A 23,715-nucleotide genomic window follows, 5' to 3' on the forward strand; every position below is an offset into this window, starting at 1 on the left:
AAGTTTTTCTGTTACCTTTTTAGGGTGACATCACAGTTAGAGTCATCTTTGCCATACACTAGAATATCATTTTGAAAGTAAGTAACACCCTCTCTCTCTCCAAAGCATCTGTAAAGGTTGTTCCCCATTCTGGCACTTCAAGTGCAGAAGGTAGGGGCCCATAAGAGACCTTAAAATACTTTCTCTCAATAGGGCTTTGCTTACAAGCTCTCCAAGGTCACAGATTCCCTGTCCTTGGGAGGTAGCTGCCACCACCATAATGGGGGGGGGGGACCCACCTTTCTTCTTGAACCCAGGAAGCAAGCACTTGGGAACTTCTTCCAGAGGGTTACTTACTCTAAGCTATTTTACCACTGGAGAGCTTGTGGGCGGGGGAGGGGGGGGGAAGGGAGGCGAGGAAGGAAAAACTAATCTCTGATAGCTGACCTCTCAGTCTTAGGCATGCATACCTCCTATTACCTTCCAGGTCACAAGAATCAAATTATAGCCTTAAAAAAAGTGATTTTATTAACAAAACAAAAATATATACTTGGTAAGCATACTTGGTTGCTAGGTGTTTTAAAGTAACTGAGAAAAGAACAAATCAAACACAGAGAATTTCATCCCTGGGATTCATCTGGAAGCACAGTGTATATGGGGTGGGAGAGGGCATATGGACTTAGCACAGAGTCTAACCAAACAACAGACATATGGGTTGCAGAAGGAGCCAAGGCATGTGGATCCTGGAGGGTCTGTCTGCTCATCATGGCTGGGGAAGCTGGTCAGGAGGAGAAACACTGGAGAGGAGCTTCTCAGGAGCAGGGGAAGGAAAAAGAAAAGAGTCTCACATGTGCTCCCTCTTTTTATATAGTGTCTGAATGGCTCCTGTGACTGATTCACCTCATCATCAGGCAGCAGGCCCAGACTTCCCCTTATCCAGCAGGGAGCATGCCCAGACTGTGATGACTCATTGACATGTGGTCCATTGACATGTGTTCCCAATCTTCTTCAAACACACTCTCTCTCCATTCACCCAGGGGACAATGCCACTTAGGGAAAGTTACAAGCAAAGTGGCTGAGAGTTACAAAGATTACAAAGTTGCAGTTTACAGTAAATTTGAGAGTTACACAGATTACAAAATTTGACAAAGATCACAATGAGGTGCAGTTTAAAACCTTAGACCCTACAGTTTGGTGTAGCTTTGCAAATAAGTTCAGGCAGAGGTTTTTTTATGCAACACTAGCTACCTGGGTCTAACCTTTTGGTTATTGAATGCTAGGATGCTCAGAAAATACCAGCATTCCTCCCATCCACCGTAGAATCATTCTTCAGAATAGGGACACTGCAGTAGTTAACCCAAATGGTATGTGATTGAATTGGCACTAACCTTCTGATTTAATGAAAGCTATGCACTTGCAGGCTTTTTACAGTAAAGGGTATCTGGCGTTTAGCTGAGGATAAATAAAGGTTAGTAAAGACTGTTGCCTATTTCAAGGTGAGAAGTACATCACCGATGTTGGGTAGAAGATGACAATCCACAACGGTGTTGAGTTTAGAGCTCTGAAGTCCACACATGCAATAGCGCCATTTGGCTTCCTGGAGAGAATGACAGAAGAAATCCATTCTGATGAGTCAACATGTTCAATCATATGTTTTGCACAGATTCAGAACCTCCTCCCGGAGGAGCTGTCTGAGTGCAACAGGTACGTTTCACACTTTATTGTGTACAGGCACCACAAATTTTTTTTAGTAGGATCTTGTGCTTGAACTTTTTTCAACATCTGTGCATTGGTGAAACTTTCCGCAAAGTCAGAGATAATTCCTGGTTGTGGTGTATCCTTAGTTTGCAGGATCGGTCCTATGCTATTTGGATCTAATATAATCTGAAGATTCCTTTGATGAGTCCATCCTAAAACAGAAACTCTCTTTTGAGCTACATCAATTTTTCCCTTGAATTTTTACTCAAGGGTAGCTATAAAATGGGGATGGGTATTCTACTAAACCCTCCAGGGTATACGTCTAGAAGATGCAAGTCTGGTTGTGAGTTGGCAAATAGCAGTGTACAATTGGTTGGAAATTACTGTGCATAGTACAGGCAGTCCCCGGGTTACGTACAAGATAAGGACTGTAGGTTTGTTCTTAAGTTGAATCTGTATGTAAGTCGGAACTGACGTCCAGATTCAGCCGCTGCTGAAACTGACCGCCAGTTCTGACTTACATACAGAATCAACTTAAGAAACCCAGGCGTCCCCAAGTCAGCTGCTGCTGAAACTGATCAGCAGCTGATTCCAGGAAGCCCGGGGCAGAGCAACTCTGCCTCGGGCTTCCTGTAGTCAGCGCTGGTCAGTTTCAGCAGAAGCTGACTTGGGGACGCCTGGGGCAGAGCAGCTGGGGTGCTGCTGGGTTGCTCCAGTAGCGCCGCTCCTCGGTGCTACTGGACCAACCCAGCAGCACCCCATCTGCTCTGCCCCAGGCGTCCTGATTCAGCCGCTGCTGAAACTGACCAGCAGCGGCTGAATCAGGACCTGGGGCAGAGCAGCTGGGGTGCTGCCGGGTTGGTCCAGTAGTGCCCAGAGCGGTGCTGCAGGACCAATCGGCAGCGCCCCAGCTGCTCTGCCCCAGGGTCCAAAACAAAAGCCTGGTCTGCTGGGGGGGGCACACTAGCTGCGTCCACCCCCCAGCAGACCAGGGACACAGGGAACAGAGCCGCAGAGGCGCGGGACCCCGCCGCGGCTGCGGCTTCAGTCCCGGTGCCTGTGGTCTGCTGGGAACGGTCCCCAGCAGATCACAGGCACCGGGACTGAAGCCGCAGCCGCGGGGGGGTCCCGCGCCTCTGAGGCTTTGCCAGAGCAAAGCCTCAGAGGCGCGGGACCCCGCCGCGGCTGCCGCTTCAGTCCCGGTGCCTGTGGTCTGCTGGGGACCGTCCCCAGCAGACCACAGGCACCGGGACTGAAGCAGCAGCAGCGGCGGTTCCCCGCGCTTCTGAGGCTTTGCTCTGGCAAAGCCTCAGAAGCGCGGGAACCCACCTGGTGCCCCTGGTCTGCTGGAGACGGTCTCCAGCAGACCAGGGGCACCGGAGCAGCTTACGAACGGGGCTTTCTCGCCCCGGAGCTCGCAGGTAGCAATCCACCACCTCGACCTCCGGGGCGAGAAAGCCCCGTTCGTAAGTGCGGATCCGACGTATGTTTACTGCCTGTAAAACATAATGCACTAGCACCCTCATCTCATAGGCACTGACTCGCAGTTGGCATTGTGGACTGGTGTAGTGTTCTGTCACATTCAGAATATCACTGGCATTCCGGCCACATTCATCTTCATCTGTGAGAACTCCAGATGCAACAGAAGGATGATTTCATGTCCCCAAATTAAACTAACGTAAGCAGGTTAGTTATTGGTTCCAGTAGACAAGCTTCTTGTAGACTCAAAACTTTTGAGGATAGGATAGGTCTCTGCCCTAAAGAGTTTAAGGCACCTAACTCCCCCAGAACCTGGGCATATCTGCCTGTATAGCACCTCACACACTACTGACACTTTCCAAATATGTTAATGAATAAGCATCCACATAGCAAAACCACAGATAAGGCTACAAGTGAGGAACTGGAAAAACGTCCCACAGTTGTCAGAATACTTTAAACAGAAAGTCAGCTAATCCATCCAAGAACTTTTTAAAATAAAAATTACTCAGCCCAAGCCTTCCAGAGCCACAGAAAATATTATGTCTAAAAGCAAAGAACCCATAAAAATGATGGGTACCTTATGCCTGGTACATCAGAGCTTTTTTCCAGAGAACAAGTAACATTTTTAGAACTCACTCACTCTAAAATCCACATGCAAAAACTCCTTATGCGCTGGGTTTTACTGAACTATAAACTACCTTAAAACACAACATAAATTAAAGAATTAACTATTCATAGCTCCCAGTGGGGAATCCAATAATTAATATATAGCTTAATCTACAATTTTCACTATCCTTATGCAGCTCTAACACTTTGGCCTGCAGCCCCTTTGTTTTAATTGCTCTTGCTAAAGATAGAACTCTTCTAATGCAAAATAATCTGGTGAATTCTACATCTGTATCTGGGCTAAACTGAGTGTTCACAAGAGGAAAAGAAAATAGCTGAAAGTATTGTGAAATCTGCTTGAATTATAAGAAAAAATGCTTTAAAGAAACAAAATATTATGTAGAAAATGAAATTAAATCCTATGGAGGAAAATTGTCTTCTTGGTGAACGTTTCATGGAACACCCTTTGATAACATCAAATTTTAAGGCCCAGTATCAACTGGCTTGCATGCATGCCAAATGTTAAAGCCTATGTAGCATTGCTGACATTTTATACTGAGATGTAGGGATTTTTTTAAAACTTCAATAAATATTTTGTTAATTAGAAATATTGTTGGGGTGATCATCAACCCAAATATATTGATACAAACAGGAGCCTTGGCTGAGTTAGAATTGCAGAATTGAGTTCATAGATAAGAAGGCTAGATACACGGCGTGTTTAATTTCATTATCTACATAATAGTGGCACATGCACATCAGTTGGTATTAAACATCATTATTGCCTGAGGTTCAGCCATTGTAATTAGTGATTGATGGTACATAGTAAATTTAAATATTGTGGGGGAAAATACGGTCGTCTTAATTTATGTATTAAATCTCATTTTAACTCAGATAAGACTGCAGTTGTCTGATCCTTAAATTGCATAAGATGCCCATATTGTTTTCTAAAATGTTCAATCTTTTGTACAGGTTGTGTTATTTTCAATGAAATTAAGGAGACCCAGAAAGTTAACCATTATTATAGGCAATATAATGTTTTATGAACTTTCACACCATTTTTAATAATTGAGTTCACAATTGGGGTAGGCCTGGGGGACACAGGAATGCCAACGGCAGGGGAGGGAAAATAAGGAAAAAGCAGATGCCATGGAGCCTGGTGACTTAAAAGGGCCTGGGGCACCAGGTGGCACCGAGGGCAGGCTGAGGGAGGTGCAGCACTCTCCAGGTGATGCTGTGGGCTAGCTGCCTTTAGTCCTGCCCCTTCTGTCCAAGGTCCCATCCCTTTCAGAGGTCCGGAACAATTTGCCCTCCCCCCCAAACACATTGTCCAGGACCTGGCAAAGTCCGTCACCAGCCCCAGGTGGATCCCAATTATTACAACACTTCTTTTGGCTAAGATGATAAAGCTTAGCAGGATTAGATCGCTAGGCATTAAGAGACAACTGGTTCTGAAGACACTTTCAACAGTAAATGCTCTAAAGCTATCACCGATCAAGGTTTTCAGGAGTGACTGGTGATTCTGGATACCTCCATTTTTGGGTGCCCAAACTGAAATACCATAAAGGGGGTTGATTTTCAGAAAGTGAAAAGAACTTAGCTTAATTTTTCAGAGGGTTTCTTAGGTAGGGCATCCAAAAATCAAGGCACCCAGAACTATTAAATCATGTCAGGAAAGCCTGCCCAGTATGCCCCAACGGAGCATTGAGTATCTGTGTCATTTCCTAGTTACTAGCGAGGCACTAATTTATCTCTGTGGCACTCATATGGGCCCTCTGTGCAACTTGCTCCTGACTTAACTACAGTCAGCATTCAGTGGTTGCAAATTTCATAGAGGTTTCAAGTTTAAAACCATCATAACATCCACATCCCAATATTAAGTACCTGTTGAGTGTAGGAGTAAGCATTTCAGTATTGTTGCCCCTCTAAGAAATTCCCCCAACAATGGCTGATGCAAATATACATATGATTTAAATAACTATTGAACACCCAGATCTCCAGCTGAAGTCAACAGGAACTGTAGATGCTCAATACCTCTGAAAAATCAAATTAATACAATATAAGGAATCTTGTGACACTAGACTGAAGAATACAGCTCCATCTCAGTGTCTGCATTCTCACTAAATTCAGATTCTCTTTTTTTTCTCATCCCAATTTCTAAACCTTCAGTTTTTACTCAAAGAAAACTCCTGTTTAAGATCTGTAGCATTTAGCCTAACATTGTCTCCAGTGTTTGTTGTATTGTTTCAGTCTCCTTCTCATCATCCTGTTTTTGTATTAAATAATTCCCCTCTTCTCCTCCCCCATTTTCCTGATCCTGAGGGAGTAATTTTGGAATATTTAATCATTCACTAGTAGGAACAGTATATTTTCTACTTAACCAAGGTCTTCTTGACAAACAATATTATTCAATGTCTATGCATGACAAGGCTGAAATAAAGGTGAAGTTTTCAGCCTTAAAAAAAAAAAAAAGAAAAAAAAGCAAGACTAATATGAGTTAAAAGAAAATTTAACTGTTATTCTAAGCTGTGGAAGCTATTTATATTTCAACCACCATCAAGCTGCATGTTTATTATCTGGCTCCTAAACCATTAAGCTAAGGTATTTTGAGGAACCTCTTAAATTATAGCTCAGAATCTTACAATGCCCTTCCAATTGTACTCTGCTTTTATATTTCTTTAGCAAACAACCCTGGATACTGCTGGAATACATCTGTTACTATTAATTTATAAATCTTCATACACTAATTGAGCAAATTAATGTCAATTACTTCATCAGGAAGTAGGAGATTCAACTTCACAACAAAGTAAACCTCCAAATGTCTCATGATAAGAAAGAAAGACATTTCCCTATTATTTGCTTTAAAGACTTTCCTTGGGGAATGCTCTTTGTTACAATACAGACAATTCTGTGGCATAACCCACTGTCCCTCCCCTTCTGTTTCCAGCTGTATTTGTGAAGTGAACTTGGTCAGATGGTGTTCAGAGAATTTAAAAAAAATATAGGAGTAATGCGCTTGGAGCAAACATTCATTGCATTGCTTAACTATCTTACTAAATAAGCAGAAGACTTCCACATCCTCATGCCTTCCCTTGCACAGCTGCCCCTGGAAAGTTTCCCAAAGCCCCTCCCACCCATTTCAAAGAACCTCATCTGAAGCTACCAGCCCTCTTCTGTTAGCAATATTTTGTTACATCACAGGAAATTAATGTCATCTAAAACCCAAGTAAAAATTATTACCACTAATGACCTCAATGAATGAAGATGGTACCAAGTCCCCGTTTCCAGTAACAAGGCAGAGATTTGCAGACTTCTGCATATAAACAGAGAAATCCCAACATGAAAATATAGCTTGTGTTTCAAAAAAGGCCATGGAAAGAGGTACTTTATGAGGATCATGTGCCTGTAAAGCAAGTAGCAGATTCTGGGCACTACATAAATGGTAACACTTTCTACTATTTCAGCTTGAATTTTCAAACAGACCTAAATGTTTTCCAATTTGCAAATATTTAAGGAGCATGTAATCAGATGAAGTCCTCACCATGCAGCTGTGTTAATAGGTGTGTTGTGAGCAAGACAAGAGAAGTCATTCTTCCGCTCTACTCTGCGCTGGTTAGGCCTCGATTGGAGTATTGTGTCTAGTTCTGGGCACCACATTTCAAGAAAGATGTGGAAAAATTGGAGAGGGCCCAGAGAAGAGCAACGAGAATGATTAAAGGTCTAGAGAACATGACCTATGAGGGAAGGCTGAAGGAATTGTGCGTGTTTAGTTTAGAAAAGAGAAGATTGAGGGGGGACATGATAGCCATTTTCAGATATCTAAAAGGGTGTCATAAGGAGGAGGGAGAAAACTTGTTCATCTTGGCCTCTGAGGATACAACAAGGAGCAATGGGCTTAAACTGCAGCAAGGGAGGTTTTGGTTGGAAATTAGGAAAAAGTTCCTAACTGTCAGGGTGGTCAAACACTGGAATAAATTGCTCAGGGAGGTTGTGGAATCCCCATCTCTGGAGATATTTAAGAGTAGGTTAGATAAATGTCTATCAGGGATGGTCTAGACAGTATTTGGTCCTGCCATGTAGGCAGGGGACTGGACTCAATGACCTCTCGAGGTCCCTTCCAGTCCTAGTATTCTATGATTCTATGCTCTAAAAACACTGCACAAACAGTGAATTATTGTCCTCTTCACAGGGCTTGCCTTTTTTATCATATTAAGAAAAATAAACCATAATCTTCAGCCTAAACATTCACCTCACCTGAGTGTCTGGATTTGTCACTTACTCTACACCCCTTAGAGAATGAGCTCAATACCCTTTTTATGCACCTGGGTTGGATTAATAGAACTCACTTGATATTGTGAGTCAGCAAAAATAATTCTGTATCTCAGCGAACAGTCCTAGTACTTGATATCAGCCTAAGTCAACAAAATTAGCTCCTGTGAGAGAGTTTATTTGAACAAACCATACCATTTCTTATACGTTTTGTATGAAGGTTAAAGAACAAAACAGAAGAAGAGCTGTACTTTGGAAAATAAGATAAAAGAGAACAAAGGGGAAAGTTTAGCTTGCCCCTGACATGGGAATTCTATGTTGTTAAACCTGCAATCTGTTTGTTTCTTAAATGAGACAATATTGCACAGCTTGACTCTCATCTCTCTGACACAGAAATAATTCTGGGGAACTCCCTGGAGTTCAAAATTATTTTTAAAGATTTCATAAGTTCTAGGCCAAAAACATCTTAATCTAAAGAAAATTTCTCAAGTAAAAATACTCATTTCAGATTGCCCCTTAAAAACCCACAAAGCCCACTTCATCTCATGGGACTCTGGTTAAGAAAAAGCAGCACTTTATGAACAGTCATTCTGAGTTTAGAACACTGATGGATTCCCAGAATGGAAAAGCTGGATGTGACTGTTGCAAACAATAATAATTAATAAATAATAATTATACAATATCCTAATCTGATATGTACTATCCCTGATCACTTCCAAAATACTATTGACCTTTGATACTGCTGCTAGATATATAACTGAAGTGCTCTTTTACTTTAAATAACATTGTTTCTTTTATAAAGACTCTAATGACAGCTGAATTTGGGGAAAAAATCTTTGTTTATTTCATTCTATATTTCTTATTTAAAAAAACACATTTATAAAGACCAAATTATGGGTCAAATACAGAAGTTATTTTGTGATCCTTACTCAAAAAACCTCCCATTTTCTTAAATAAGAATTTTGTTCGAAGATGGAGTCAAAACTTCAGGATTTTAGTCCCTTTTAGTAAGTTACTTGAAACACCATAAGAAATCATGCATTTGTAGAGAGTTCCAGCAACTGCAGTACACTATGAGCATCAAGTTAACCACCCAAATGGGAGAACATCATTTTATGTACCAGACATCCCACTGATAAAACACTTTGGCGCTATGTGTAAGAGCAACTTCCTCATTATCTGAGTTCAAACCATTTGCAGCTAAAATCAAAGGTTTGGGAACTGCATGGCTAAAGATTGAGATACAGCCTGTCAACTCTAGGACACTCATTCGAATCTGGACCCTGTCAGCAGTGACTGAAAGCAGTTCCAATCTGATGCCAGCTCAGAAAATTATGGGAAACAGACAGCACAGTCACAGTCCAGAGCCCAGTAAATAGGTTTTGCCATTACACTTAGCACCAGTTAGTCCCTAAGGAAAGAGGCCCAGGACTAACCACCCCTCTTACCTCTCAAAGTGGTCCTTTTAAATCAAGAATAGTGATCATTGATGGGCTCTGGATGAGCGGTTGTACAGCCATTGTCCATGGTGTACCTGACCTGTGGATAAAGGAAGCATTTGGGTTAGGTTACAGCGCTGTTATCCTGGTAATGGGAGGCTGTCATCATTGCAGCTGGCATTAACATTCATTTGAGATCTAAGATAACAGCTGGATTAGCATCATGCTTGTTGTCATCATCTGGCATTACTGTCAGAATGGATCTGTTAGTAACACTCTTGTGTTTAGGCAAGAAATGCTGGTCTTGTACCAGTGCTATTTAAAAAAATAAAAGCATTAGAGAGATACTTGCATTGTTAAAGGAACCATGCTTAAAACAGAGATCCTTTCTGATTTTCTATGATAGTCATCCAAATCCATTATTTATGGGCTTTCCAATGGGGTTCCTGACTGTAGGTTCTAATAATGGAGTACATGAGCACCTCAAGTACGCCAATGAAATTATCCAGACAAATCCCCTTTTGGGAGGGAATATTCCTGATTCCAAAGAGTAAGGTGCCCACTTTAAGGCACTTTGGATGATTTTCAGAGGTGCTGAACACCCACAACTCCTACTGAAATGAGTCAATGGGAATTGCTCAGCACCTTTAAGTGTCTTTCATTGGGCATCCAACAATTGAAAGCTTTCAAAGATCTTTGAAGTTTTGCTTTGGATTGGAAGCATTGTATAAAAGTTTTGCTGCTTGTGATTGTGTAACTAAGGCTGGCCAGTTTAGCAGGACCCATTGTGCTGAAATTATTGAGGGAAATCAAATGATGAATTATACTTTATAAGTGCAAAGCATTAATTAGTTATTTTTAATCTTTTAATCACTCTTTATTTAATCCAAGCCGCCTGTCTTTTGGAGTTTCGCATGATCAAAAACTTGAGGATTGTTTAGCCTATACACTAAATTTCCACATAAATCAGTATGTTATCTAAATACAGTGGTGAATAAAGACTCCGGAAGCATAGCCATTCAATCAGGTTTTAAAAAAAACAATATAAAGAAAACTTCAACTGATAGTTTAGAATCTAACAACCCAGTTTCTTTTTTTCTTTTCTTTTCTTTTTAATCCCTGTGGGGCAATGACAGCAAACATAAAATATAGGAAAAGCAGAGACAGCTTTCTCTCAGAATGCTGACAGTTTATAAAGTGGCATGTTTACAGAGAAACAAACACCAACGTGTGAAAATTAATGTTTTAATAGTTCTCTCAATCCAACACTGAAGCTATATACTGCAAACACAGCTCACAGTTAGTAATAAAAATACAAGAATGTACCAAAATACACAAAAAGTTCTGTATCAGCAATGTCTTTTAAATCTGTTCCTTAGACACTATGTTCAGTCTGTCTAGCTGGTTTTATAAAGTATTAATGGGGTGCTGATAATGTTTCCACTGTGAATTCTGCACTAGGCTTTTGCCTTTCAGAGGATAGCAACAGGCACTATCTCATGCTTGTCTATAAATATTTTCCCTTGATAAGAATACATTATTGTATGTTTTGACACTCCACGGCATGTTTCTAAACATTACAGGTAACCTGCCAAAACTCCCTCCCTCATGGCAGATTAAATTTTGAGGGGGAAGGAGTGGTGTTGTTTTTTTTGTTATGTGTGTGTTTGTGTAATGAAGTACTTCTCTCCTCTGCTGACAAATGTGGCAGCGAGTCAGAGCAAAGCTCGCTCATCGGTTCTGATTGTCAAACATCTGGAGAAAAGTGCAAGACCCATTTTGCGCTCAATTTTTTTTTTTATAGTTGAAGCCATTTGGCATGATAATTATACACCTGAGAGTTTCCTTAGGAAAATAATTGCAAAACCTCCACGCACAAAAATTCTGGGAGAAAAAATAACTCTTCCCCTCGGATTTCTTCTGTTTTACCCCATGTGCTCAACGCTCCCTCCTCTCTGTGCGCGTCTCAGTCAGTCTGCTCAAGGTTGGACGGCGTCCAGGGCTTGATTTTTATTTTCAATGCACATTTCAGATCCAACTCCACAAACTCTTTGATCTTTCTTTCTGTCTCCTTACCCGGAAGAGAACCCTCGCCTGCTCAGCTGGGAGCGCTGCGCACACGTGGAAAGCCTGGCGCGTCTCCATGTTCTTGCCAAATTTAGTCACACAAAGGGGCCAGGAGGGGGATTGCGGGGGGGAAGGGAGAGGATGAAAGAAGCAGCCGCCGGGACATCAAAGGGAGCAGCCGCCCCGCCCCTGTGCTCCCTCTACCCCGCCTTCTGCCTATTTAAGGGGAGGCGGTGGGCTCTTCTCACGCAACGCCGCCTGCTCCCCCCTTTCGCAGCGGCCCCTCTCTGTGTCGCTCGCTGCTTCCCAGAGCGTTACCGTGATCTATCTCCTCCCCCCCCCCCCCCGTGTTGAATGGAAGCAAATTAGAAAGCTGGGTTTTGAATGTACATTTGTAGACAGGGGCTGAAAGGTGGTGAGCTCCCTGCTGGGCGTCAACTTTCTTCACAAACTTACTCCGGGCGAACTTTCTACTTGGAGAACTTAAAAAAATATATTGGGTGTGGGGGGTAGATTTTTAGTTTCCACCCTCCTTGGCATCAATCCCCCATATTTTCTCTTACTCCGCGGTCTCGCATGCTTTTTACTATTTGTGTCTGTTGAGAAGATATCTCGTTATCTTTTGATAGAGGATTTACAGACCCGGTCGATTTAGTCATATCCTGATGTCAGACCTTGGCTAATACCCCCTCTCTCCTGCCTGTGGGGCTTATCCCACTGGTCCATCCGCCGGTGTTTATTCAGCTCCGTTACTGATTATGTGTGTTTCCTATCATTATCTCTTCCCCCCCCCCCCCCCCCCCCCCCCCCCCTATCCTCTCCCCCCCCCCCCCCAGGCGATTTGAGCATGATTATGTGGGGCGATAAGCTCACTTTCTTTCCACCACCTTTCCCCCCTCCCAAAAAAAAAAAAGTTCAGCGGATCTAGCGAGTTGCACCATGATTGGTCAAACAATGAATTGGCTCCTTCCTTCACTTGCATCAACTCTTGCGATCAAATCCGCAAGAATATTGTGTCTGGCTGCGGGTGGGGGGGGGGGAGTACGGAGAGAGTGGGGGCTACTGGGAAATACAGCCTATTTGCTTAGTTCGGGGAGGGGGCCTTTTTTCCACCTGACTTGTTCTGTCCCAGTGTTTGCAACCTTTCTGTTTTCTCTTTCCCCTCTGCCCCTCCCCCTCTATTTTAACTCTACATCCCCGCTTTTGTTTGCAATCGACTTAGATTTTTTTTTTGCCTCCCCTTGCATTTTCGCCCTCCCGTCCTAGGAATTGAAACTACCGACAGCTTTGTGTTGTCTCCAGTCAAGTCTGGCGTTGGAGTTGAGGTTTCCTGAGTTTATCCTCTTGTCATAAATCACTACGCTCCCCCCACCAGCACCTCCCTACTGCCTTTAAAATGCTCCTACCAAAAAAAAAAAAAAAACTGCTATGGGAAAACCTCCAGCCCACATGAAGGGGAGTGGGGAAACTGGACGGGGTTGCGGGGGAGCCCTTTAACAAGGGATGCGGCTCCGTTCCTTTAATTAAACACACAGTTTATTTTTGTGCAGACTAATTTGGCGGGGAACTCGCTGTTCGGATTTTACCTACCCTACCGCCTCTGGCTATAAGGAGAAGGGCATCTCTGTAACGCGGTAGAAGCGTGTACATGCCATCACTTTTTCATCAACCCCTTTTGTTTGGACCTCCACCCAGAGAAAGCCAGTACGTAAGGAAAGCAGAGATCCAGGACAAAACACAAACACATCTCTCGCTAATTGTTAAATCCGCCGCGTGAAAACTCACACCGTGGAAAGGGAAACAACTCCCGCCCCCTTTTCCAGTATTCTGCCTAGTAAACAACAGCAACATCGACACCAATCTCTTTGGACTGGAAAGGATTTAATCCTGACCACGTTGCCTCCGGATTTAATGCCATCCCTATAGAGCAGATACATGAGTGTTTGCATGTAGATTGGAGACCCACATGCTAACGGTCGCGACAATTAGTATAGTCTCCTGACTGTTCAAGATTTGGGTTTTTTTAATCATTCCAAAAGATTGAAAACATCTGCATATTTTTTAAAATCTTCATGATAAAGCTAATTGACTCGGGATCTGTCAGCGAACCCTTTTGGGCTACCACGAGTTCCCTTTCAATTCGACAAGAGCAGGACAGCAATACCTGCAAATACGATCAAGTCATTAAAATCACATATGTATGTTAAAGAAAATTCCTAGGGCATCTAATGGGCTCCGTTAGTTTTCCAAAATAGACGGTCCCTGCTCGAATACAGCGAATGCAACATCTTCTGCTCCTTCTCCTCCGCTAAATTGAGTCCCCTTAGGTAGCTGAAACTCGTTTTTCTTGCCTGCAGTAATCCGGAGCGCGAAGGGAGGTGTGCGGCAATGAATATGGAAGTCCCCACAATTAACATGAAGGAGAAAATAGGATTTGAATTAGGAGTAAATACCAGACTTTACAAATAATCACTTCCCCCATTTTCCAAACAACCGCCTCTTAATGACTACTCAAACCATCTTCAAGACATCTCTCAGAGATTATGTGGGTTTCACCCACGAAAGTTTATGCTCTAATAAATCTGTTAGTCTCTAAAAAGACGGAGGACTCCTCCTTATCTTCAAGAGAGTATTTCATTAAGGAGACATTGTACAGTTTAACTTCTTTTTGGGGGGGGGAGGAGTCTATTTTTAATGTCTTGCTTTCTTATGTATTTAGTGCCACTGGTTTAACGTGACAAACATATTCCTATTTCTCTTTTTCTATTTTCTTATCAGGATGTATCCGTTTTATATCCCCACTGGATTTTAATTACCGTTTGCATAGGAAATGATGTAAAGAAAATATTTAACTTTTGGAAATTCAGCCTAACTTTCACGATTAGGTCGCCGAGAACATGGTTTGCCTTCTACGTGTCTCTTATGAGGAGTATAATTAAAATGGATTAAAAATATCTTTGTTTCTATTTCATCGTATTCTTGAACTTGCATAATTGTCAATTTTATAATGACTATACAAGACATGAGCTTTAGACTTCCCAAGCCAAAGTAATTTCAGCTGTTTCCCGCACAACGTATTTTCACTATGCCACGTACAATAATTAGAGTAAATGCACATTAAGGACATTTCCAAATGCCCTGAGCGCTGGTTGTTTTATACAGATACCGTGGGTGCTGTTAACACATGGGGCTAACAAAATAATCCAAATTCCAACTGAAGGGGATGATGAGGGAAAGGGGTTTCTTTCGCTAGTCCTAAAATTTTTATTACCCAGTTTATTTTGATGACTTGAAACATGACCCCTTCAGGACTGGTTTATCTCATTGTCCCTTCCAGGGCTACTGGCCAGGTACTTCTCTCAGTCAGTTGCTGGCTTGCTCTAGGTTTAATGATGATCTAATAACACTGCCCTTCATCTGAAATGACTGCGAACGTTTTTAAAAGAGAACATAGTACCTCTTTTGCTCTGCGGACAATTTCATGCGCATGCGGTCCCACTCCCTCCAAAAAAAAAAAAAAAGAGGAAGTCTTAACAAGGCAGCCCTAAAAACATCCTTGTTCCAGATTTGTCTGTGGGATGTTGAGATAACGATTATTTGCCCTTCTGGGGACGGGTAGTCATTTGGGGGGCGACTTATAAGCCTCCGCCGTTTGGGGGTCCTAAGTCACTTCACCGTCCCCTTTGCGGCTCCGCGTTATAGAAATAAATCAACGTGACCGCACGATGCCGAGAACTTGCAAAATCATCACTGGCTGCTGCTGGTGTGCACCATGCAAGTAGTTCTGCACTTTTACCAAAAGAATGATTTTTATATTTTTCCCAGGCCCCTTCCGACCGCCTGTTTTCTACCCTCTCCCCCTTTTCCTGCGCTGGAAATAAACGAAGCGATGGCTTTCCCGACTCCTCGGTACTAGCTTACGCTGGCCGAGGCGACGGCTTTGTACTGAATGAGGAGGCTGCAGCCCTCCCCGGGGCTTGGCACTTCGCACTCGAGCCAGCTAAGCCGGGCTGCTGCGCGGATCCATTTCCCTTCCCTCTCCCGAGCGTCTATCAACGGGCTGTCAATCAGAGCGGCGGCTTCGCTTTCATCTTCTCCCCCCGCCCCCACCCTGTCCACAGAGAGAAGGCGGGGGGGGGGGGGAGGCGGAGTGGGTGGAGGGGATGTTAAAGTTACATTGCAGACACTGGCTCCCACTTCGCACCGCCGGAGCTCGGGCGAGCGCGCTTGGTCCGTCCCGCTCCCCTTGCTGCCCTGGAGAGTCTCGCCCGGGCCAGGAGAACGCGCCCCGCCGGCTCCCGAAAGCCCCGGGCCGCAGCCCCAGTCCGGGAGAGGAGGGAGCCGAGGGAGCGCGCGTGGATTGTTAGGGCCGGGCGGCAGCTGCACCTGGGCAGGCGAAGGGGGGCGGCAGCTGCTGGGGGGGGTCTCCCTTCTCCATGGGGGGCTCCATGCCCGGCCTGCAGCAGGCGGCTCTGGGAGACGGGGCTGGCCCCCTCTAGGGGCGGTGAATGCAGGGGCGCCTCGGACCGCGGAGACTCCTCGCTCGGGAGAGAACTTTCCCTTTCGGCCCCCGCCGGCTGGCGCTGTGACATCCGCCCCACGCGTGGGGGGCTGCGCGTTATCCTGTTGCTCCAAGGCCCCCCCGGCGCCCGCCGCAGCCGGGCCCAGCGAAGAGCAGCGGGGGAGAGAGCAGCGCTCGGAGCAGCACGCGAGGACAAAAGCCAAGAGTCTCGGTGCGTGTGGCCGGGTTGCCCGGGGGGGGGGGCCCAACTTCACTTTAGAGGCAAACTTTGTAGCATCCCCCCCCCAGCCGGAGCGCCCTGGCGGCTCGGAGAAGCAGCGAGCCGCGGCTGCAGCAGGGAAGCCGCTGCGGGCTCTGCTCTGGCAGGACCCTCTCGCCCCCGTTCGCTGGCGGCTGGGGAGGCGGGGGATGGGACCCAGGCGGAGGGAGGAGGTGGCTGTAAGAAAGAAAAAGGCCCGGAGAAGATCCAGGGTTATCCAGGAGGGCTCCCAACACTTCTGCCCTCTTGCAGCCGCAGCTGGGGAGAGATAGGAGGAGAAAAGTGCCTGTGTTTCCCCCCCCCCCCACCTTTCCACGGCCGCAGACGGCCCGACAAGTCAGACAGACAGACAGACCTCCTTCCCTCCGGGTGGCTGAGCCTGGCTCCACGCTCCCGCGGGAAGAGGGCATGGGGAGGGGAGGGCAAGCGGCCGATGCTCGTGGAGACTTGATCATAATCATATTCTCATTCCCTGTGCTGTTGTTGTTCCCCGGGCGGCGCAGGCACTGAAGGGCAATTATGCCTCAGCTGTCGGGCGCCGGAGGCGGCGGCGGGGGGGACCCGGAGCTGTGCGCAACCGATGAAATGATCCCGTTCAAAGACGAAGGCGACCCTCAGAAAGAGAAGATCTTCGCCGAGATCAGCCACCCGGAGGAAGAAGGCGACTTGGCTGACATCAAGTCCTCGCTGGTGAACGAGTCCGAGATCACCCCCAGCAGCAATGGGCACGAGGTGAGCGGGGCCGGGCAGCCAGCGGCGGCGGGGGACCGGGGGGGGGGTTCACACCACGGGCACGGAGAGAGGTTTGGGGAGAAGGGCGGCTCTGGAGCTGGGCAGTGCTAGGGCAGAGCAGCACGCCTCAGTAGAGGGCTCTGAGGCCCCGGGGTTCCCGCCAGCCCTCGGGGTTCACACCGCCCGGAGTGGCCAGGACTGGGTGAACACACTTGGCTATCAAGTCACAGGCGAGCAGCGCCGTGGGCACCTCTCCTGGCACCTCTTCTTCAGTGCAGGAGAAATTAAAGGAGCGGGGAAGGGGGGTGGTGCGCAAAGGAAAACAGGACGTCGGCAGCAGACGCGGTTTTCATCAAAGCGCTTTGTACACCAAGCCGCCAAGTTTCCCCTGAATGGGAGGGAAGGCGCTCGGGAGTGAGAGTTGCACAGGTTGGGCGGGGGGGAAGCGGACACGCCGACCTCTGCGAGCCGGAGAGCTGTGTGCGAGAGCGAGCATTTCATTCCCTACCGGCAGGGCTTTGATCTGCCCTGGCCTCCTCCCCCCGTTGGGGCTCAACGGGTTGGCAGACCCGGGATTATCGATTCAGCACGACCCCGTCGGCGCGCTCCCTCCCCAGTCTGCCTCGTGTGCTCCAGCCGGTGCTGAGATAAAAACCCTTTCCTGGAGCCTGGGCCCGAGCATTATCAAGCTTGTGCTTTGCTTAGGGGCTCCTTCGGCTCGAGCGCCTCGATAGGTACAGTCAGGCAAGCGATCCGAGCAGGGTAAATAGAGACACGTGGGTACTTGTGGGAGGGAGCTAGCTGGAGCTTTTACCTTTTCTTTTAAAAAAAAGAGGGGGGGGGGAATAAGTTGCTTTATCGATCAGCATCTGATAGGAATTTTCGTGGAGAAAGGGTGGCCGTGGCCCATCTCTTTCAGTACAATGCATTGGCCTGTGACACAACATTGAAAAAACAGGTCTAGAAAAGTCTCGGGGTTTACTCGCAAATACAGGAGGATATGGGGAGAAGTCATTGCATTGGGGAGTCACATTTTTTTAGACGGCTAACTTGTCGCCGTGGACGAAGGGGAAACAGCTGGTGCATTCACTTCACTACATGAATTTTTGGTGTTAGTGATGGGTTTGAATGAAGATCAGAGATTGCTGGCCAAGATTTATGCAGTGTCACACTTGAGTTTGATTGCATCTCAATCATTATATTGACCAGTTTTTTTAATCGCTGCATTTCAGTTGGGCATGAGCCTAGGGAACCAGAATGAGCAACTAAAAGGACTGTGTACTTCTGGAGTTAATACAGTGCTACTTCTAGTGACTAATGAAAGGCATGGCTTTGCAGGGATAATGGAAGGTGGATCCGTATTGTTTGGGAGTTCATTTGCAGTAAGCCAATACAGTCAGAACAGGGGATTGGCACTGAGATCAGCAGTCGATAAACACAGTAGTAGTTACCTTGCTTTGACATCGGAAGTCTTATTTTTGACTGTAGATCAGCACTGCCAACTATCGAAACAACCTTTCTCTTTAGTCATAAGAGACTCAGAGGAGACATGCTGGTTCTTGGCTTCTATTGCAACTTCCAGTAGGGGACTATCCAAAAGCTTAGCTGGCTTTTTTTCAGTTCCAGCCTGTCTCATGATCTAGCCAAACTGCATGTTGTAAAAATAGCTTTAAAAATGAATCTGTGGGGTTGCACTGACATATTTTAAGTGCCTACTAAACACCCTTTTAGTGTGTGTATGCAGGAGGACCTTCTCTCTCCTTCATATTTCAGTTTCATAGCTCAGGACAAGCAAGTACCTATTAATCACAGGATCCTATAATAGCATTAGGCCTAAAGTAACCATGAAATTTCTTCAGTAAAATCAGAGGTCAGAGCATTAATTACAGTATAAACTCTTTAAAGGTTTTGAATAACCTGTTTTGGTAGCAATTTACTAACATGGGAATAATTTAAAAATAAGGATGGAATTTTTAAAGGTCCATATAATGGGACACTCAGTTTTCATGAAAAGTATTCAGTTTAGGAATACTATTTTGATTCTTAAAGCTTTAAAGTGTTTTTAAGAAATAAGCTCCTTCAGTAAATTGAGTGCACTACTTGTGCTAGAACTGCTCTGCAGAACCACATGGTAATTGCATTTGTAATAAAAAAGACCATTCTGTTATAGCTCACTTCCTTTTCAGCATGAGTCAAGGGAGTGAGAAAGTAGAACAAAAATACAATTGCTTCTCTTGACTGAGACACTCGCTAATTTTGTATTACTTTTTGAAAGATTGAGTCGTAAGCAAAAGTGAACAGATATGCATAAAAATACTTATTTTTAATAGTGGATTCTGTGTGGTTAGGTTTCCAGGCAAGCCCAAGGTCAGGAATCCTATCATGACAAAGGCAGAGAACATTCTGAAGAAGGTGAGATGTACTTATTCTTTACTTTACATTGTGACTTTATTTATGCCCCTCTCAATGTGTATGCAGCTGTAATTTTAATAATGCTTTTTTAGTTAGCAGTCAGTTGGACTTGGGTGTATATGTGTGTTTATGGAAAAATACAAACGTTTTCAAAACTGAGTAAAATTACATTTGGTGTGCATTCATCCTACTTAAGTAACTAAATGGTATTTCAGTTGATTGCCAGTTGAAGTAAATAGGCCAACTGGATCTTTTTACTGAAGAAATAACTATTTTTAGAATATCAGTGGTTCATATATAAATGTTGTCTTGCTTCCCTCGTTCTGACAAACCTACTGAGTTATGTATATTAAGAAGTTGTACGCTCGCTTTCCAACCCAAGTTCTGCCACTTTAAACATGCCTTAAAATCAGAAAAACGTCTAACCTTTTGATGTGCAAATTAGTGATCTCTAATACTTCATTAAGGAAGATGCGTGAAGCTGACTACACATTTTTAGTTTAGAAAGCTGGACACTAATATAGGATGAGGATCAGTATATTTTTATAATGGGGCTTTAGTTCATAAGGATGATCTTCTGAACTGAAATGAGAGTTTCACATTAAGTTTGGGGCTTCAGCTTTTCTTCAGTCTCAGTCCTTGTTAACAGCTTTTATTATTTAAATTAGATATTAAACAAATTAGAAGTGGAACCTCCTTTGTTTTGAATAGGCCCCAATAAGCAGTAGGGTATCCTTGTACACCAGCCTGTATTCCTGTTCTCTTTAATAGCTTTCAATTAGCATGACCAGAAAGAATTATTCATACATGCAGTATGCCAGCTAGTGAAGGAAGTGGTTCTGTCTAACTGTAATACTGCACTTCTCTGCAACCAGCTGTGGAACTGATGGGAGAAGTCTATATGCAGGACAGTTCCAACAGATGCTACTTAAAATGAGAGACTTACTACTTTATAAATTTGATTTCCATTGCTGGGATTTAATATCTGTAGCATTGCTTATTGTTCATGCAAGAATATGCACCCACATAGCCTAGGAATCGTGTGTTGCGTATTGTTTCTAAAATTTACAGGCACACACCAAAAAGACTATCAAGTAACTTTAGAATCAAATGTAGTAGTACATTAGGCATGTGTCTGTTCTTTGAAGCTCTTAAGCAAATCATCCTAGTCCAGTCTTTGTTTGTGACTTATAAAATAGACTGGTTATACTGAAGTCTTCCCATGTCCTAAATGCAATTCCTAACAAGTGTCTGTTAATAAGCCATTTAAGGGAGTAACTGTTGACGGAAATGCAATACAAAATTAAATGAATCCTTAGCAATATGTTTCCTCCAGCCCCCAAAAGACTTTTACAAATATTGTGAATTTCTTACTGTGAAAAGCCTCTAATGTGCCAGAAAAGCTTAAGAGTTGTTAATTTAGCCTCCACTTATTTTCTTTCACAGGAAAACATCCAGATGGTGGCTTATACAGCAAAGGCCCATCCTACTCTGGTTATTCTGGGTATATCATGATGCCAAATATGAATAATGACCCCTACATGTCTAATGGATCTCTGTCTCCACCCATCCCTAGAACAGTGAGTTACCTGTTACACAAACAGTCCTTGGAGAGACAAATGGTTTTCTGTTCAGTATATGCTTTTGATATTATTTATCTTTATGCTAAATGCAACTAAGATGAACAATGCATTGCTATTCTGTATTCTATTTTCAAATAATATATATACTTCCTGAGGATTTTGATTGGAATGGTGGAAGAAAAGCTGCACATCTAATAACTGAAGTATTGTTGTGTGGTTGAATAAGGCTGAAAAAATAACTTTATGGTATAAGTTGTGATGGAATGGTGTAAATGCTGCCTTTAGAATGAAGGGAAAGGACAGAAGCACTACTATACTGTCTTTAGTGTCTCCTGCTTATGAGGGAAGATAGAGGATTGGGGATAGGACTACTAGAATTGCTAATCTGTACATGACACTCAAAAATAGCTGATACGTGGTTTTCCTTAGCTGATATTTATTAGACTACTCTGTGTGAAGTTGTCAGGTCTGTGCCATTGAATGTCACTTGGAACCAAAAGCATAGTTTAAGATAAAGCAAACAGGGGAGTCATCTGTGATAGCATGTGAAACAACTGTAGATAAACTAAGATGTAGTTGAGAGCAACTTTTGTTTGTGCGCTACCATGATGGCCATTGACTTTCATTTACTGTCAAGATATGTAATTTTCTCCGGTTGATGTAGAAGTGAACCTGATTGACACCTGTATTAGAATAGAAAATTCTGAAATGTTTTTGGTAAATTACTGAGGGTTTTTTTGGAAATTTAATTTTAGTTGAGGAAATTGCATTAGCAGAATTATCTTTGAAAACCAGAAGTTTGTGTGTTGTGGAAGGCCATAGACATTAGGAAATAATTTCCTACATTTTATTTGTTATACACATTGCATTTTTTCTAGTAATGAAAAACTAGTAAGAAAAGTATTTTTGGCAACATCTCTATCCTATAACTTGTTTCAGTTCTGATTTTTTTTAAACTTTGAACTAGTCCATATTGGTATTTTTAACAGCAAAATATTATACTTAAACACTGGAGACAGTCTCCACCAGATGAAGGTGCTTGAATTCAGAATGAGACAATAGGTTGTGGCCTTCTGAAATGTGCTTCTGAAACCTTCTACATGCTTCTGTCTTGTACTGTGCAATCTTATGTACATTTGAAAGAATAAAAATCAAAGGCATGTAATGCTTTTATAGTTTTGTGTCTTAAATCTGACTTGAATAAGAAGGTGGCAAAACCTGTTTTTTTTCTATCCGTTTGAAGGTCTATATGCTTAATTTTGAAGCATTCATACTATATCCAGTATAGTCTTTCTATATAGGCTTCTGCTAAAAGATATGTAAAATAAAAATAGTTGACAGAAAATATTGCAGTTCTGATTTGCTGACAAAAAGAATGCAGTCACATGGAAGTCTTTAATGCTCAGATCTGTGTCTCCTTGAAGAACAGGAATTTAGTAAAACCCTGTACTATTTCCTTTACCTCCAAGAAACACTAATGAATGCAAGATTTGGAACCAAAAAAAATTCAACTTCTTAATGTTGCCTATAAAAATAACTAGAGATTTTAAAATCTCAAAATTGTTCTTAAATGTATCACAATGAACCACTGGTTATTTTCTTGTGCATGACTGGTACATTTCTGCAGATAGTATAATAGTTGATATTTCAGACCAAATTGATCAGGTTCTTTGTACTGTAAAAATGTGTGAGTAGCTATTGTGATATTGGGGAGAGAGGGGGAGATAAAATGCATCTGCTTTCCATCCTAGCCTGATGTCTAAGGGATTAATTTAGTTCCGTGTTCTTGCATGTTAGAGCAGCACCACAATAATTGTAAAATAGGGTTCTTGTAATATGCTAATGTTGACCATAAACTGAAATCTCCAGACTTAACCACGAGGCTAGATACTTGAGTTAATTTTTTTAAATTGAACTAACATCTTTTGTTTTTTATACTTGACAGCTGTTTTTAATGTGTGTGAGTGTGTGTGTGTATGAGAGAGAGAGAGAGATCAAAACACTGTATTATAGAAGATGATACTCACTCTGTCATTAACCACAACCTGTGTGGTAAGCAGTTATGCCTTCCCACCTCTTCACTTCTGCTCTCTACCTTTGGTGGGCTTCTAACTGTCACCCATTCAACTTCCCTCTGTTTCCTTTCAGATAGCAAGATTGAAAAACAGTTTAGATAAGTAGATTTTAAGAGACCCAGGCTCTCATCCTCTCATCACAGTTGTCTGACCATTTGCGTGTAGAGTAGCCTTGTGATATACCTGAGATTCTTCATTTGCATAACACAGGAACTACTTATTTACTGCATCCCTTGATTTGAGGTGTTAGAATTTGAAACCACCTTGGGATACTGAGTTTTTTCACACTACTATCTGATTTGCTTATGCACAGATAATCCAGTAAATGGAACATATTAGCTGTGGTGGCCCTTTCTGATTAACACAATTTTATTTCATTATATTTAGATACAAAAGTATAAAACCAGCTTTTCTTTCAGAGGACAGGGATACGAGTTCAGGCCCTGATCCTGACAAGATTGCACATGCTTAACTCTACACATGTGAATAGGCCTGCAGATCTTAATGGCATTGTGTACATGCATAAAGATGTGGACTGTCTGTCAGCAGGGTTGGGTCATTCAACCATAGGTGTAGTCTGACTTCTGTATTTCAAGGC

The 23,715-nt window shown here is 43.4% G+C and overlaps 1 protein-coding gene and 1 long non-coding RNA gene across 5 annotated transcripts in view; one reads left to right on the forward strand and one right to left on the reverse strand.

Annotated features, from left to right (window-relative positions):
• Nucleotides 1-497: 497 nt before the first annotated feature.
• Nucleotides 498-11,817, reverse strand: LOC106731710 (uncharacterized). The gene is made up of 3 exons (XR_012903798.2): nt 11,397-11,817; nt 9,477-9,567; nt 498-1,576 (listed from the first exon to the last, which is right to left on the reverse strand). It is a non-coding gene; the product is annotated as an uncharacterized LOC106731710 (long non-coding RNA).
• A 3,873-nt stretch (nt 11,818-15,690) lies between these two features.
• Nucleotides 15,691-23,715, forward strand: part of LEF1 (lymphoid enhancer binding factor 1) — a 126,467-nt gene continuing 118,442 nt past the window's right edge. For 2 of the 4 annotated variants that reach the window (XM_089777637.1, XM_089777636.1), the window contains exons 1-4: nt 15,692-16,267; nt 16,819-17,047; nt 19,396-19,459; nt 20,906-21,039. In XM_089777637.1, coding sequence (XP_089633763.1) covers nt 16,835-17,047; nt 19,396-19,459; nt 20,906-21,039 — 411 coding nt within the window. In that variant the 5' untranslated portion in view covers nt 15,692-16,267; nt 16,819-16,834. 4 annotated transcript variants of the gene reach the window in all.

This window comes from Pelodiscus sinensis, chromosome 4, assembly GCF_052426305.1.
Source record: "Pelodiscus sinensis isolate ZL-2025 chromosome 4, ASM5242630v1, whole genome shotgun sequence".
Classification (NCBI taxonomy): domain Eukaryota; kingdom Metazoa; phylum Chordata; order Testudines; family Trionychidae; genus Pelodiscus; species Pelodiscus sinensis.